Source organism: Bidens hawaiensis, unplaced genomic scaffold (assembly GCF_021521415.1).
Source record: "Bidens hawaiensis isolate Kalapana, Puna unplaced genomic scaffold, B.hawaiensis_p1.1 tig00050908_1, whole genome shotgun sequence".
Classification (NCBI taxonomy): Eukaryota; Viridiplantae; Streptophyta; class Magnoliopsida; order Asterales; family Asteraceae; genus Bidens; species Bidens hawaiensis.
This window is the reverse complement of record NW_027499138.1, coordinates 1-17,863: the sequence shown is the minus strand read 5'-3', so window position 1 is coordinate 17,863 and position 17,863 is coordinate 1. Positions and strand designations below refer to the sequence as shown.

The following is a 17,863-nucleotide window of genomic DNA, read 5'->3' as shown; positions in this document are numbered from 1 at the left end:
AGTTTTATCACTCGTGACTTATTCTATACATGACAAAGAATGAAAATATATTGTTTAACACATATGTAATAATATCATCTTACACCCTATGCATACATGTCAAGTCATATTTTTCTAACTTTTCACTGTGATTCATTTCCAACTTACATACCAACAACATTTCAAATCATTTTCATTATACTTCGCAAATTCGTGAGTTTGCCAAAACTAAAAATACGAAGTTCAATATTTCCATCTCAGATGGAGGCTTTCATATTAACCTACAATTAATGTGACGGAAGGGAGTGACCTTGGATCCAGCCATCTCAGATGACGGATCTAGTCATCACAAATGTCTACATTTTGCTTACTTGGAATACCACTTGAAAGGATAATTTCAGTTTCTCAATCTCAAACAACAGAACACTTAAAAACCATTTACTCCTTTGTCCTATTAGTTATGTATTAGGAAAAGTAAAAATTAAATTTCAATCAAAGTAAAAAATATATTACCCCTTTGTGAATGCTGGTTATTTGAACATAAAGGCGGGAAAATAAAATGGTACTGGTTTAAAACAATAAACCCCCAAAACCCACAAGGGTTTGCATTTGCAGTCACTCGGACATCAATTATCCGGCCACGAAATGGTGATTAGGGTTCTGAATGTAGCTGAGAAGCCATCGGTTGCGAAGACGGTATCCGGAATATTATCGAGGAACCAGGGTTTAAGAATGCGAGAGGGCAGGTCACGCTACAACAAAATATTCGAGTTCAATTACATCATTCAGGGCCAGCCTTTCCAAATGATGTTTTCTTCCGTCACCGGACACCTTATGGAGATCGAGTTCGTTGATCGGTATAGGAAATGGCATTCTTGCGATCCCGTTGATCTGTTCGAAGCTCCGATTCGCAAACACGTTCCCGAGGTTTGTTTAATTATGTTATTTTGTTCATAATAACAGTTTAATGAATTAGGGTTTTTGTTTTTGTGTTTATGGTGGTTTGACTTTGGGGTCAAATGGTTATTCTGTAACTTTTGGAATTTAAGTTTATGTAGAAAATCGGTAAATAATTAAAATTTAGATGAAGGATTATACTTATTTACTTGTCAGTATTGAATTAGGATGCATGGCTTGGCAATTAAAATCGAAATGCAGCTTTTTTTTTTAAGTTTGAAAACTTTAGACTTGTATTGAATAAAATGACATTTTTAATTTATGGTTCTGCTAATAGCCTAATATGCTATCAACAAACAATAGTTTTGTTTTTCTACACCTTTTTCTGCAATATGAGGTTAGAATGTAATCTTACTGTCATGCTAAGTTTAACTTAAGAATATTAACAACAGTATGACTATAAGTATTATACTAAGATGGTGTTGCACCAAATAAGGTGGAACTGAACTAATTATGCATCCTTAAGTCAATGTTTTTTTTCTACCTGCTATGTTCGGTGTTTTTTTTTTAGTTTTTATATTTGTGTTAATGTCTTTGAAATGATATATATCTTCCTGTGAAATCTGTGTTAGAACATCAGTTATGCACCAGGATACTTGGCTTGGCATTTAAAATCACAACGTGGCTTTGCTTTGTTTAAATAAACATGACTTGTATTGAATAAAATGGCATTTGTTAATTTAGAATTGTGCTATCAACAAACTATATTTTTGTTCACTTTTCTATGCAATATGAGGTTAGGATGTAATCCTGCTGTCACACTAAGGTTAACTTAACAATTATAACATTGGTGTGGCACCAAATTAAGTTGAACTGAAATAATTATTCATTTTTATGCTTGTTCTGTCCATTGTTCTTTTGTTTTTTATTCAGTTTTTATGGTTTTATTCGGATGGAAGCTGTGCTATAAACTGCTTAATAAATTAGGTTTTTTGTTTTTGTTTTTTCTTTAATGTATTTTAAGTTCATGAAGAAAACCGGTAGAATAACTGGAAAGGCTCGGATAAAATTGGTTTTAAAACATCAGTTTTGCACTAGGATACTTTGATTGACACTAAATATTAAAATGTGGCTTTGTTTGTTTAACAATATGATTTAGTGACTCACTGACTTGTACTGAATAAAATAACATTTTTAATTTAGTGTTCTTCTATCAACAAACAATAGTTTTGTTAACACTTTTCTATGCAGTATGAGGTTAGGATGTAATCTTACTGTCATGTTAAGTTTAACTTAAAGAATTCTAAGTTTCTAACAATGGTGTCAATGTTCATTTTATACTTGTTATGTTCAGTGTTTTTCTTTTTCCTTTTTGTTTTTGTATTCAGTTTTAATGTTTTTGAAATACTTCATATTCCTGTGAATTTGATAATCAAGGACAAGTTGGACATTAGAAGGACATTACAAGAAGAAGCCAGAAAATGCCAGTGGCTTGTCTTGTGGCTTGATTGCGATAGAGAAGGGGAAAACATTGCGTATGAAGTTGTAGAAGTTTGCTCAGGTGCCAATTCTCACCTCAATATTTGGAGGGCTCGGTTTTCTTCTTTAATTGATAGGTATGGACTATTGTGGTCATATTTTGATCCTTACACAATTATTTAATTCGTTTTACAAATTTTAATTTTTATTGGCAGGGAAATCCATCAAGCTGCCCAACAACTTGCACGGCCTAATCAGTTATTTTCTGACGCTGTGGATGTTAGGCAAGTGAGTACTCCCATGACGTTCTAATTGGCTAATCAATGTTTTTTTTTTGTTTTTACATATGTTTGCATGATAATTATGGACTTTAAGACACATTATATTTAGATATTGTCTGCCTATTTTATTTCTCTTGAAAACCTTACTTTCTGTTTTCTATAATAGTAGTTACTACTTACTAAATGTGGCAACATGAGCGGGTTGGGTTAAAGCTTGTAACTTGAGTATGGGTTGAAAGTTGAAACAGGTCGAGTTGGGACGGGTTCATGCAAAACAGTTTTGCTCCAACTTTAGAAAAGTAATTAGTGTCGAACAATAGGAAAATTGTAGTTTTTTTTGGTAATAATCTAGTTTCTTGAACATGTTCTGTTTCTTTTGAAGCCATTTTATTTTAATTTACCTTTTTGACTTGTAAGAGGCATTACCTGATTCAACCCGTTCATAAGTACATAGGCTGAAATCGAGATATATACTAATTAGTTACGTTACTGGACTAATTTGGAGCCATATGCAGGAAATTGACCTCCGAATTGGGGCTTCCTTCACGAGATTTCAAACAATGTTACTGAAAGGCGCGTTTGTTTTTAATTTTTCTACAGACGGTAGAAACCTTGTTTTAAGTTATGGTCCTTGTCAGGTATACGGGCATTTTAAGAAGGAATTCAATGTATTACAAAAGTGAAATTCAAATAACAATATCTATAATTCTGTGAGATTATTGTGCGTTGCAGTTTCCTACACTTGGATTTGTTGTCGAACGATACTGGGAAATACAAGCACACGAACCTGAAGAGTTCTGGAAGATTCAGTGTTCTCATACAACTGATGAAGGCACTGCTAACTTTAATTGGATGTAAAGTTTTTACTACTTGTCGTCTTTTCATGTTGTTGTTGTTATTATTATTATTATTATTATTTATTTTGGATATGTGTGTTGGTGATTTAATTCATTTCGTTTTCTACAGGCGTGGACATTTGTTTGATTATACCTGTGCAGTTTTATTTTATGAGATGTGTTTTAAAGAGCCCATTGCAACTGTAAGTTGTAAAATATGCATGTCCTCTGAATATATGAGTTTCTAAGTTTCTAAAGCTAAAATCAAGTTTTATATATTTGTTTGAATTCAGGTCACAAAAGTTAGACAACAGGAGAAGCTAAAATATCCTCCACATCCTTTAAATACTATTGAGCTTGAGAAACGAGCATCACGCTATTTTAGGATGAGTTCTGAACAAACTATGAAGGTTAGTTTCTTCTTTATACGAGGTAGTTTTCAAGTATACTAAATATTTCGTTTGAATTATAAGACTTAAATGGTACTTCAGTTTTTTCTGTTAAAATAAATCCCTTTTCATGTTGTTTACTGCATAATTTCTTTTTGTAGGTTGCAGAAGACTTGTATCAATCTGGTTTTATCAGTTATCCTCGTACGGAAACTGATTCCTTTTCAACAAGGACCGACTTACATGTGGGTATTCATCTTTTAAGTTTTTCTTTTACAATTTGCAGTCTTACTTATCTAATATTGATAATTTATGTCATAAGCAACTTGAAGGATATGAATACCACATGATTATACTTTATAATAGTAAACATAGTAACCAAAACAACAGTGTTGTTTATTAAATCAAAGTCATGTTCTTGGTGTCATCAAGAAGATATTAACTCTAGATACACCCTCTTGCATGTTGTTACCTTTGACAAACTTATTATTTTCACAAACTTTGAGTTATCATTTTCTTTGTGTAAAGATATTGTTATCGTTCCAGTATTTCACATAAGTTTTCTTGTTTACCACATTCTAGTTGACAGGGTGCCATTTATTTCATACTCTTTTAATGATCCAGATACTTTTTTTATATTCAATTTGATTATAATTATGGATAGCGTTTTGGTGTTTTTGTTAATCTATAATGGCTTTCTAATTTAGCAAATCCACAAAGGTATCTAATCTTTGTTTTTGGCTGTGATTGTGTTTTGGATGGTTTTAGATACTTGTACAAGAACAACAGGGGCATCCTGTGTGGGGCGCACATGCTCAACGACTCTTGGATCCTTCATCGGGACTCTGGAGGAATCCAAGTAGCGGTGGGCATGATGACAAGGCACATCCTCCCATTCACCCTACAAAATTTTCACCTGGAGAATCTGGATGGAGTGAGGATCATAAAGTAAGTTTTTAGTATAATATTGCAATACTTTATCAGAGGCGAACATGTTTGATAATAACAATAATAACTTAACATATATTTTCTACAGAAATTGTATGAGCTAGTTGTTCGCCATTATTTAGCATGTGTTTCTCAACCTGCTGTTGGAGCTGAAACTACAGTAGAAGTTGACATTGCGGGTGAAATGTTTTCAGCATTAGGCAGAACAATAGTTGCTGTGAGTTTTGTTATGCTCATGTGAAATTTCTTAAGTTTTGCTTTTTTATTTTTATTGTAATATAATAAAATTCTTAATGGTGAAATGCTGACATATTGTACAGAAAAATTATTTGGAAGTCTACCGATTCGAAACATGGGGTGGGTCTCTAATCCCAAACTACACGTTTGGACAGCAGGTTTGTGTAGGACCAAATGACCAAATGATATCATAACATTTTCATTTGCATGTTTATGGTTATCATAATTGTTTAATATCCGATTTCATTATTTAGACATTCATTTTTCATTGGTTCCATCAATTTGTGTGATAAAAGTGTTTTTCCTATAACTGTTCTTCTCAAAATGCATTAGAACAAGTGTGAATATTGTTAAATGGATTGGTGTAGGAAAGTTACATCTATCATTAAATTAGTATTTGAATGAAAGACATTGATAGCTAACCGTGCTTGACAATCATGCAGTTCACTCCAACATCATTAACTCTTGAATCAGGGATTACAAGGCCACCGCCCCTCTTAAGTGAGTCTGATCTTTTAGATTGTATGGACAAGGTGAGTACCAACAATTTTTGTTTATTTCTTCACTGTTTTTATCATCATATAATAAAGATTATTGTCACAGACTTAACAGAAACTCTATTTATTTTATTTTTTTAGGCAGGCATTGGGACAGATGCTACAATGCATGATCATATCAAGAAACTGACTGATAGGTTTTATGCTATAAAAGAGGGGTCACATTTCAAGCCAACAAATCTTGTACATTATTTTTTTTCTTATATAAGAAATGATATATATCATATCTTTTATTTATTTTGACTATAAATTTGAGTTTGATTACAGGGCGAGGCATTAGTTATGGGATATGACGATATGGGGTAAGAAGATTTTTTTTATCATATTTTTTGGTTGATGTTGGTGACATGTATTATTCTTTAACTTTTGATCTTGTTTGATGATTTCAGATATGAACTTTGGAAGCCATATCTTCGTAGTATGATGGAGGAAGACATGAAGGCAGTTAGTGTTGGCAGCAAGAGAAAAGATGATGTGCTGGCAACATGCTTGCAGCAGATGAAGGCTTGCTTCTTAGATGTATGTTGACGTCTTGACATTTTTAACAAACTTGTTTTGAGTTAAAAGCTTCTTAAACAAATATATATACTTTGCAGGCGAGGGTAAATAAAGTCAAACTATTTCAAGCCTTGGAAATATTCTTTGACAGAACAAATAGAACGGGTGGAGATGATCAACAAAATCATGGACAGCCTGTGAGGAAATGTGATGTTTGCCACGACTCAGATTTGATTCTTAGAAAAAAACCGGTAATTTTTCTTTACAGTTTTTGTCACATGTACATTCATAATTGAACTTTAGTTGTGCTAGCTACAATATGATTTTCTTTTCTTACAGGATGGGAAGTTCATGATTGGCTGCTCAGCTTTTCCACAGGCAAGTGTTTGGCTCTTTTAATGCAGTTTTCTGTTTGAGGGACACATAAATGGTTTCATTTTGTCTTAATATCAACTTAACAAACTGTTGCAGTGTAGAAACGCCATCTGGCTTCCTGGATCGATATCAGAAGCTGTTGTTACCAACAATGTTTGCAATACGTGCACTCCAGGTTGATGCATAGGGTTTATTTAGAATCTTAATGCTGTAATGTTTTGTTTCATCTGTGTAAATATATCAAGCACGTTATAATTTAATATTGTTTCACAATTCACAGGACCTGTTTTCAAGATTCAATTCACATTTCGCCGGCTGGAAATACCACCAGACTTCAATGTCCATCATTTAGGTGATCTATTTTGTATTTATCTTTAGCATGGAGATCTTTTGATTTATTGCTAAATGCTACCTAATTCCTTGCTACTTGGTATTTATTTTTAGCTAATTTTAATAATAAAATTAGAGTTAAGTTCTGTTTTCGTCTCATGATTTGACCAATTTAACTAGGTCAGTCCAAAATAGAAACATTCAACCCTTTGAGTCACTATGGTTTCTTTTTTAACACTTTTCGTCACTAAGGGGGTGTTTGGGATTCCTAATTTTACCTCCTTATAGCTTATAACTTATAGGTTATAAGTTATAAGGTGTTTGGGAAAGTTAGGTTTTGTGACTGTATAAGTCATAAGTTACAACTTTGTAAGTTGTAACTTATAACTTATGACTTAAATAAGTTATAAGGAGGTAAAATAAGGAATTCCAAACACCCTCTAACTCTGTTAGAATTTTATGTTAGTATTCATGAAATGACCAAATTACCCTTGTTTATTAAATTGTTTTGGACTGAGCAAATTAAAAAGCTAAACTACAGGGACGAAAACCGAACTTAACTCTATATTTAACTTATTAAATAGTCTATCTATATTATTTATTATATATGTGTTTCATTTTCGTACATGTGGTTTAGTCGTTGTAACTAGTCAGTGTTATGAGACAGCTTAAGGAAATTTCTGGTTCTGGACATTTTGTTTTCGTTAAATTGGTCTAAGAGAGTATTAGGAGTTTCTAACTTGTAACAGTTTTTAGTGAATTAAAATATTTTTTATACACCAAAAGATTAATTGTACTGAACTTTTTTTCCCTTAATCTAGGTTGTGTTGGTGGCTGTGACGATATTATGAGAGAGCTTATGGAAATGTCTGGTTCTGGACATCGCAGTTCTTCAAACACACCAGGCATGTTGTAGATTTTTTAACATTTGTTCAAGACTTTAAGCAGTTGCTTCTTTTTATAGTTTACACCTTATTTTTTCATAGTTTGACTATATTTATACATATTAATTCTATTTAGCAAGAGGAAGGGGGATCACTGCACCTTCTAGAAACGTTTCACAAAATAATAATAATCAGCATCAGCCGCAGCAGCAGGCTACCTGCAGTTTTTGTCGTCAAACAGGACATTCTTCTAGTGATTGCTATTCACTGACTTCTCAAAACCGTAGTGCTCGATCACAGAGAGCAAACTCCAATAATGGTAATTTATTGCTTATGTTTTGTTATTTTTATATGGTTTTTACTTTAAGAAGATATTTGACCAACAACTCAAACACATTATTTGACCTATTACTTGGGAATTGTCAATCCGGTTTAAGTTTTATATTAAAACGATCAAAGTTTATAAAGGGAATGGTTTGGAAGTCGCCCAAAGTGTCTTTTACTGCGTAAGATTTTCTAATTTATTTTATTTAATATTATAAAAAAATTCAGGAAAAGTGTATTACTTTTGTGTACAGATTGTTCTTGAAGTTGCAAACAACAAATTGTTTACCTTTTTAAACGTGTTTTTGTTAATTTGACCTATCTCTCTAATGTGGATATAATTGTCTTGTTGGATACACAGTATAATATTTGGGGGTCTTTAAACCTATTATCTGTTAATGCAGGTGATTCACCGATTCCTTGCCCTACTTGTGGTACACCCTGCGTTTTGAAAACCGCCAACACAGATAGCAACCGCGGAAGAAAGTTCTACTCTTGTCAGTCACAGGGTTGCAAGTTCTTTGTGTAAGTATTTAGATTTATTATTTAAAAGGTAGAGATGACAATAATAATCTAAATCTTCTCATAAATCCAAGTTTTATGTTTTGACCCGTTAAACCTGTTTGAAAAAAAGTACAACGGGTCAATGTTGACACCTCTATCAAACTTTTCATGTTGTAATAACAAACCGTGTTTGCATTTTATGAAGTTGCTGGGAGGATAGTGTCCCCACCACACAAGGTGGCGGTGGCAGCTCTGCAACAACCACGGGCAGAAGGGGTGGTCGTGGTGGTGGCCAAGGTGGCAGTGATGTGAGGTTTGTATCAGCCACAGGTGATCCTGTTTCTGGCAGAAGTTGCTTTATTTGTGGCGATCCGTCGCATTTTGCAAATGTGTGTCCAAATCGTGGTATGCGAAACTGATTTGGTTTCAACTATATGTTGTAATTTATCACTAGAAACTTGTCTTTCGTTCTTCATATCGTACCATTTAGCATGTAAAGTAACCATGTTTGGTGAGTAAAAACATTTCTTTCTGTATCTGTGTGAATTATTTTAGTGAGATATATGCTAGTTACTTCAATGTTTCAACATAAGTCGGGTAGTTATAGTTTTCTGGTTTAAGTCCGAATAACATAACATATTAGAGTTTGTTGTTTTATTAGTATTACATAAACATTAACTAAGAAATTGGGTAGCCGAGACTCCAACACGCTACCAAGTATGAACAATCAACATGGTATGATGAGCTCTTGATTAACCAACTTATTCAAAGTACCTGTATCATTAACTTCTTGTACAGTTAGAAGGTCTGCCACGTCATTAAGAGGCAGCGTCGTTCTGATATCTACAAGCTGAAGAACATCATTATGCACGTAAAAGCCACCGCCTTCTTGTGAGGCCAGGATGAAAGTTTGAGATTAGTTTCGTTCCACATCAGCGTTGCCGATCAAGGTGCCCGATACTCCTACCGTCACTGAATCTTGAGCATACACATTGTTTAAATCAGGAATCCATTGCACAACATTAATATCCTGTTCAATATAAATAAACGAAACTCAAAACATGTACATTATTATATAACCATGCATTAATGGATTGGAATGTGTAACAATAAGTCAAAAGTGTTGTTGACCAAGGATTTTGTTAACCTTCCGTTTCGTTACTGATTTCATCGAACCATTGGCTCATGGATGGGATCGAATACTTTGCTCCTTACAAAATTTATGAGCTTCTTGAGGTAAATTTTACATAACATAATTATATTGTTCCAAGAAATCGTTAGCCACACATGTTGTGCGGACAAGGACCGAGTCTCATTAAAATTCCCATATTCGATTTGTGAAACAACCGAAAAAATACATAACTTAAAATGCGAATAAACAGATGCGCATTCATGGTATGGTACATTCCTTGTGTTTTTTCAAAACTACCTTTTTTTTAAAGTTAAATTTTATTTAAAGTCACATTTTAGTAGTTATACATTCATTATGTAACAGAAAAGTTACATTTGAAAAAAATTTTCCATTAAAAATGACTTTTTTTGCCAACCCAACTAAAAATTGTAACATCAACACTTGTTTTTTTAAAGAAAAATCAATAAAATCTATATTAATTAGGCATCGAACCATACTCAATTAAGGATGTATTAAAACTAACTAATCACGAGTAAGTTCATTTCAAGGCCCACGAGTTCGAGGAGCTTGAATCCATCCATGTCCGGCATGCGAACACAAGTGATCACAAGAACAAACTTGTTTCGATTTTCCCTTGACGTATTCAATGCCGCTCTTGCTGGACCTGCGGTTGTAACTGAATAAAAAATGTTTACGTTATGAGCAGAAGTACAATCAAACAATAAGCAAGTTGTATGATAATATAACATTAACATGTTTCCGTATACTAGATCAAAGAATTTGAACCAAAACCTAATGGTTGGTGTCACAATCTCAATTCATCATGAAAAGATTGAACCCTAAGGAAATGTTAAAATTCAGAACAAGCATATTAAAAAATATATATATACTTTAAAAATATAAAATCTACTGTCATCTTGTTGTAGACGGGTTACCCCATTCCGTCCGCAAACAAAATTTGGCCAAAGAAACTAAAAATTTGACCGGGGAAAAGGCGTCTGTAAGTTTAGGCTTTGGCAAGAGAAATGTCCATTGGTAATTATAAAGATTGAGCCAGGAAATTTTTTCTATAGGTTCGGAATTTTTCGGTGCTCGATTTTTTTTAGGCATCAAGGTTTTCGGGCCAAAATGGGTCGTGCCGAAAGTCATATTTAATAAAAAAAAAAGATATTACATATTATAATTGTTCCTTACACATTTTTATGTTTTGAAAACGATTTATAACATCTTCAATCGCGATTTCAGAAAAGAACTTATTTTCATATAACAAATGCAAGCATCGTATATATAGTCGTCATCCATCTATCTGATTACGCAAAATCAAAGAAAGATTCGTCGTGAGGTCTGGATCAATTGAAGGCTTGAAGCATCAAAGAAAGAGTCGATCGACCGTTGTTGTTGTCGTCTGGTTGAATTCGAGCCAGGTAAGGCGATGGTTGAAGCCTTGAGGCGAACTACGAAGGCGATGAGGCGATGGCCGTTTGGTCGATAGAAACATATTTTATCGTTCGTTGAGGCGACGGATGTTGCTTTTGTTCTTTTATTTAATTTTCACTTAGGTATTATGTTTAAGAATGTTAATTGTGTTAGGTTTACTAGGCACTTCTATGAATAATTTGGACCCTTTTTTTTATAATCTATATATGAGTTATTATTAACCCATTTATAATGTTAGCAATTTTTAAAGTTTTTAAACATTTTATAAAAGAAATATATTCATTACTAAAAAATGTGGCTCTACCACTAGTAATTAGTTGGTGCAAGTAAGTCGGGTAATAGTGTAGAGGATTTACTTAGACTACAACCATTGGCATTCTTAAGATTGCAATCTTGAGATTTTGAGAATAAAAAGAAAAGAAAAAAGGAGTAAAGGGGGCAATCTCGATTAGAATGGCAAACCAGATTGCAAACCCAATTTGTTTGTCTCATTCACACATGTCACATTTCCATTTGTTACTTTTTATTTTGATTTTTCCTTTTTAATTCATAACAATTATTTATATATATATTTTGGTTTTTGTTTTATAACTTATTATATTTGACTTTTTAAAAAAAATCTAAAAACACAGTCTTACTTAGTTTTTTTTTGTGAGCATTCCGGTATAAATTTCGTTAAAAATGGAGTTTGTTTAAAAAATCGTATTTTTTTATATAAAATTTTAGTTTTAACCATTATTGAATTATCTTATTTGAACCAATAGTTTTCTATTGGTTAGTCAGATTTTTTGGATAGGATTTGTAATCTAAAAAATCAAACATTATCTGTTCACAAAAATAAAATAAATATCTAAATTCGTATTTTAACCCTATAAATATTATAAGAACTTTCATATTCACTCACACCTTCCATCTCTATCTGATTTCATATTCCTACAATAAATCATCAATTTTCAAACTTTCACATGCTACTATTGTAACTTATTTTTATCTATTTTATAAAATGTGTTTGATTAATATATATATTTAAAGTTTTTTTATATTTAAAAAAAATATAATTACTTAATTATATTTATATAGTTGATCAAAACTAATTATAAATTGAATTTATTTAATAAAAAAAAGGATGAGATTGTGTTGTTAATGAGAATAAAAGATTGGAGTGGGTTAAATTTTGTAGATTGAAGAGAGAGAAATTAATTTTATAATGTGAGATTGAGATTGTGAGATTGTTGATGGGGATAATAGTCTGGTGTCTACACTAGATTATTATTTTTTCCTTTTAAAAGCAAAAGAGAATTGTTGTCGGTCTAAAGTTGTTTTTTTTCTAAAGCAATTTTGCCTCACTTGTCACAAGTTTTGTTTACAATTCACTTTTATTTATTTTTTATAAGTTTTATTCGCCAGATTTTAATTTTGATTTTAGTCTATAGAACGTTGTATAAATAAATTTAAATTTTTACATTAGTTTTGTTACCTATCTTGTTTATGTAATTAGGTCTTGTAATTACCACTTTTCCAAATAGTTTGAATGGCTTAAGATTTTACCTTTTCGAGTAGATAACTTGAAAACGCTATGACCAATCAACATGTTATGATCCACAACTAATTGGTTTGCTAAATCCATTTGAACATAAGATGAGTGAACAACACCGAACCTAACATTAAAATAATCAAAACAAGTAAAAACATCATATGATCATCAAAATTTTATATATTTCAAACAAGGAACCGAAAAATTTATGCTAAAAAATTTTATTTTATTTATTTGATGAATATTTTCTTCGATTTTCAGACCGATCTGAGTTAGTATATGTCTACATTACATCAACACCAGCAAAATATATGTATATAAGTCCATATAATTACTAAAACCAAACTTTTTCCAAAGCAATACTTTTGAAAACCAAAATTAATTTTGAAATATGTTTTGAAACACTAAGAGATGAATTAAAATAGATAAAATACAGAATAATCACTTACATCGCCAATGAATAAGAGATGTCGTCTTTGGTTGTGATGTAGATGGACGAGAGATGCAACGGCGCAACGGTGATTAAGTTATTATAGCGAAAATGAAAATTGATTCGTTTAAATAGAGTGAATGGGGTTACCCTAATTCAATTTGCAATAAACACCCTAAACATTTTAAAGCGTTCATTTACAACTCAACTATTATTGAAAATATCATTTTGATATGTCATGATGCAAATTATGATCTAAATATATTTTCAATTAATGATCTCATATCTCAAAAATCAATAAGATTATCCTTTGTTCATTGACAAATTGAAAATAAATACTCATCTTTTGTTTATTGACTGATAATAATCTCACATTTAAAAATCACTACCAACGATCCATCTTTTCAACTACTTTTGTCTCAATGGATCTTCGTTAAAAAGCACTTAATGTTTTTAAGTTTTTTTTCCCGAGTTTCAAACCGATGTTTAGGGCTTTTGATCAGAAGAAATATACGAGTTGATTGACGTAAAACTTTTATCAATATGGTGATCCAAACGACGAAACAATGTTTTAATTCGGGTGTTTGAATTTCCAATTAACAAAAATCAAGCCATTTGAATCACCATTTCGAGACAAGTTTTACATCAGTCGAATTGAATCATTATTCTGATCAAGAGCAATAAGACATCAGTTTGAAACTCAGAAAAAAAAACTTACCGGCACTAAGTGTTTTTTACTGAAGGTCCATTAAGACAAAAATAGTTTAAATGTTGGACGTTGGTAGTGATTTTTAAAAGTAAGATTATTATCGGCTAATACACAAAATGTGAGATTATTTATTTCGAATTTGCCTAATAGCATTGTTCATTTCATATTCACCCAACTAAATTTCAGAATAATTGGTATACCCAGGTGAAGAGGTAGGTCCCAGCAGAGCCCAGTTGGACCCGCAAGACTCACATTGAAGAGGGACGTCTGCGCAAGGACCAACTGGTTCCGCAGGACCAACCATGCTCAGAGAAGACCTTACGCGCAGTACACCAGCTGTTCCCGCAGGAAAAGCCTCCCAATGGTGAAGTACCCCGCCTGTTCCCGCAGTTGCGGATACAAGCCATCAGGGAAGACTACCCGCACTAATAGCAAGGCTACACGCACAAGGCACTAACTCAATAATTCAGTAATGTCACCTGAAGGAATGAGCAAGGCGGGAATACTCCCGCCCAAATGAGCCAGTCCGTACGCTTCTGGAAGATCTTTTGAACTATACCTGCCAAGGTATGGACAAAATAGACAAGATCTGACCAAAGCAGCCCGTGAACCAATCACAGGGTGACAGCTCACCGACAACAGTACGAGGAGCACGCTCTAGTACAAAATGTCACTATCAGCCGCTGCCTACTCACCAACCCTTGTCGTGGCACGTACATAGCCTGCAGTTGGTGGAAAAGGAATAGTACACAGCCGGCCATGTCACTATCAGTCGCTGCCTACCCACCAACTACCAGCATGGCACGTGCGTAGCCCACAGTTGGTGGAAAAGGAATATTATACAGCTGGCTGTACCTGCTTGGAAACCTACCTTCGGCTCGAAATACTCCAACACCTTGGAACGGTATCATTATCTTGTATCTTATCTTCACTAGCTATTTCTCTCAATATACACTTATATTCAGAGCAATCTAGTCTGATTCTCACGCCGGAGGGTGGTCACAAGGAGGAACCCCCCCCCTTCTCAGTGACGAGCTCACGGTGTCTGTTTTGCAGGTCATCTGAAGAACAACCATCTTTGCCGGACTTAACCCTCGTGGGAAACATCTATTTAACCCCCAGATTATCCGTAATCTGCCCGGGGTCACTTAGTGTTTCTTCATTGGCGCCATCCGTGCATAAAAGCTAGAACTAATTTTCTCAGTTTTTTCAAAACCTCTGAAAAAATGGTTAAGGTTACTCCGGTGCCAAGGCCAGCGACTGACCAAGAAACCCCGGTAACCACAACCCCAGCTACTGGGGGGAACACCGGCGGTTACACAAATTTTACGAACACTACCCCGGTTACCCAAGCCGGGGCAAGTGCAGTAAACAATCTTTCACTGGGATTTACCGATGCCCAGTTAGAGAAACAGACGAGGCTTGTAACATACGAAAACAATAACTTTTTTTGAAATTTTTACATAGGGTATTACATGTGTAGCATGCGATGTATGTAATTTTTTCGATTTTGTGTTTAGAAAAAATATTATGCATGCGTTTATTTTATTTTATTTTGACCAAAAATACTTCTAAAAGTGTGTAGAAGTTCTTTCTTGTCCATGGCTTTATAGCCTAGTGGCATCTTGGTGGTGGGATAAGGCTTAGGGACCATAAGGTCATGGGTTCGAATCTCACAATGGGGTTTTCCCAAGATTTATTGGGTTTCCTCCTGAATCGGTGGTTAGGCATTATTGCCTAGTGGAAATGGATATGATTGCGTGGTTCTGCTGGTGACACGATGATACTCCAGTGGTCCGTGAGTGATCCTAATTTGCCGTTCAAAAAAAAAAAGTTCTTTCAAATTTTTTAAAAATAAAAACACATGTTATTACATTTTTTTGTATGACTCTTAAAGTTCTCACAGCTCATAGTGGTTTAGAAAAATAATCCTACACACACGTACACACACCTATGGGAAGGATCAAAGCACTGCTTCTTAGAGAACGAACTTATAAAGAACTTGCGAAAACTTGACCCAAATATGTTTTCTTTAAAAAAATAATCTCATTTATTTTTTTATTTATCTTTGTTAAAAAACGATTGCAGTTTTGATATATTACGTACATGTAATACAACACTATTTCATATATGTAATATAACAATATTTACATTATATGCATGCAATATAACAATAGTACATGTATGCGATATAACAATATTACATCCATATAATATACGTAATTTCGCGATCAACAATTTTTTTATTTTTATATTTTTCTAGATTTTGGTAATTAAAGAGTAACAACATATAAGAATGATAAAAAAAAACTTTTAATTTAAGTTTTTAAGTTATTTATTGGTTCTTACATCTTAACTTTCCTCTTTAAAAGAAGTGAGAACTCCTTATTAGAGAGAGAAATGGATAATTAATTAAAAAGTCACAAAACTCGACACAAACATGATTTTTTAAACATGTCATTTATATTATTATAAGGTTACCTTTCTAAAAAAAACTTTCGTGATATTTGACATATATTACATATACGTAATGTTGCATATATGTAGTATAACAACACTTGGGTAGGGTTAAAATAAAAATTCCTCTATTTGTGAAAACTCTAGAAACTCTATATTGACCCTTGATCTTGATGAATGGATGATTGAAATTGAGTGAATAATAGTTAATATTTATATTAAAAACCATATTATAAAGGTACAAAAGCGCAAAGCGGACATTTTACATATCATGCTTTCTGTCACTAATCAAACACATGTAGACCGGCAGAACAATTAGTTTTCTTACTCTTCCTACTAGACATTCAAAATTTAAAACACTCTTACAATCCAACATCGCACATGTTCATCTTCTATTAGTTTCTAGAGAGAGAAACTCCTATAGGATATTCATTCAACCATTTATATCTCCGGAGATCTGCTAATTCTTCTAATTAGCTTATAACAACCCAAACACCAGTCCTTATCATTATTAATGATTTTTTTTCCGGTGAATCATAAGCTTAATGATTTTTCCGATGAATCATAAGGTAGTAACAGTGGGTGAACCCAAACAAGCAGCTTCGACAACCCAAGCAAGGGTTCCGGCCCAAGGTGACGGCGACAGTGAAGGCCTTGGTGTACCGGAAACCTGCAACTCGACGACGACGACCGTGGTGGAATAAATCAAAAACCTGCCTTCTCTCTCTAGTCTTCCAAAAAAAACCCAACCCAAATCCCTCTCTAGTCTTCCCCAAGTTTTCGTATTTTTTTCTCCATCTTTTTGCCGAGACATAATCACGTTTAAAATAATAACCCCATAATCCAAAATCAGTTCCACCAACTAAAGTATGGCCGGAGACACAACAGAAGTTGTACGGGCAACTAGATCAAACTCTAATATGGGCGGTTGTTGGTGTATGTGCAGTTATTATTATTGTATCAATTGGTTTAGAGAAATGTAGTTGGTTTTGCATAATTTGTGTTAGATTTATGTTAAATTTTATTGAGTTTTTAGTTTTGCCCCACAAATTTGGTACCAATTTTGTTTGGATTTGGATCTTATTCAAACTTTTTTAATTTTTGTTGTGATTCTTGAGGGAAATTTTGAATTTGTACTAAATCTTCATCTTAAGAAAAAAAAGTGTTTTTTTTTGGTACCGAAATAATGTTATTCAATTTTTTAAAAAATTATAAAACGTATTTTTTTTTTCAAACGTATGTTGCGCTTGTCTAAAAATATATGTTTCTAATATGAAAAAACGTATATTATGCTTGTCTTCAGAGTTTTTATATTTGTTTATGAAATTTTGAATTTGTACTAAATCTTCGTCTTATAAAAAAAGTGTTTTTTGTACCGGAATATTCTTATTCAACTTTTTAAAAAATATAAAGCGTATGTTTTTTTAAACATATGTTGCGCTTGTCTAAAAACTTATGTTTTAATACGCAAAAAAGTATTTTATGCTTGTCTTCATAGTTTTATTTTTTGGCATAAAACTTGATCGAAAGGTGATAAAGTTATATTATTTTTTTTTATTTTCCATTAGATATATTTAATTATTTACATTAAAGTTACTCAGTTAACACTATTTTTTTCTCTTGTAAAATAAGTTATGGAAAAATAA

General features: G+C 32.9%; 1 protein-coding gene across 1 annotated transcript; it reads left to right on the top strand.

Moving 5' to 3' along the window:
- Positions 1-590: 590 nt before the first annotated feature.
- LOC143598835 (DNA topoisomerase 3-alpha-like) lies at positions 591-9,017 on the top strand. The gene is made up of 23 exons (XM_077076948.1): positions 591-906; positions 2,314-2,492; positions 2,571-2,643; positions 3,152-3,274; positions 3,369-3,490; positions 3,603-3,675; positions 3,766-3,882; positions 4,023-4,106; positions 4,630-4,809; positions 4,898-5,026; positions 5,130-5,204; positions 5,490-5,579; positions 5,685-5,786; positions 5,871-5,905; positions 5,993-6,122; positions 6,200-6,352; positions 6,441-6,479; positions 6,573-6,651; positions 6,757-6,828; positions 7,628-7,715; positions 7,831-8,009; positions 8,419-8,539; positions 8,724-9,017. The coding sequence occupies exons 1-23, from the start codon at positions 625-627 to the stop codon at positions 8,935-8,937; spliced, it is 2,739 nt and encodes a 912-aa protein (XP_076933063.1). The 5' UTR covers positions 591-624; the 3' UTR covers positions 8,938-9,017.
- The last annotated feature ends 8,846 nt before the right edge of the window (positions 9,018-17,863 follow it).

Excerpts from the sequence above, each read along its gene's own strand:
- LOC143598835 (XM_077076948.1), top strand. The coding sequence starts at position 625 with ATGGTGATTAGGGTTCTGAATGTAGCTGAGAAGCCATCGGTTGCGAAG. Across the intron at positions 2,493-2,570 it reads TTTTCTTCTTTAATTGATAG|GGAAATCCATCAAGCTGCCC; the intron begins GTATGGACTATT and ends TTTTATTGGCAG. Across the intron at positions 6,829-7,627 it reads CTTCAATGTCCATCATTTAG|GTTGTGTTGGTGGCTGTGAC; the intron begins GTGATCTATTTT and ends CCCTTAATCTAG.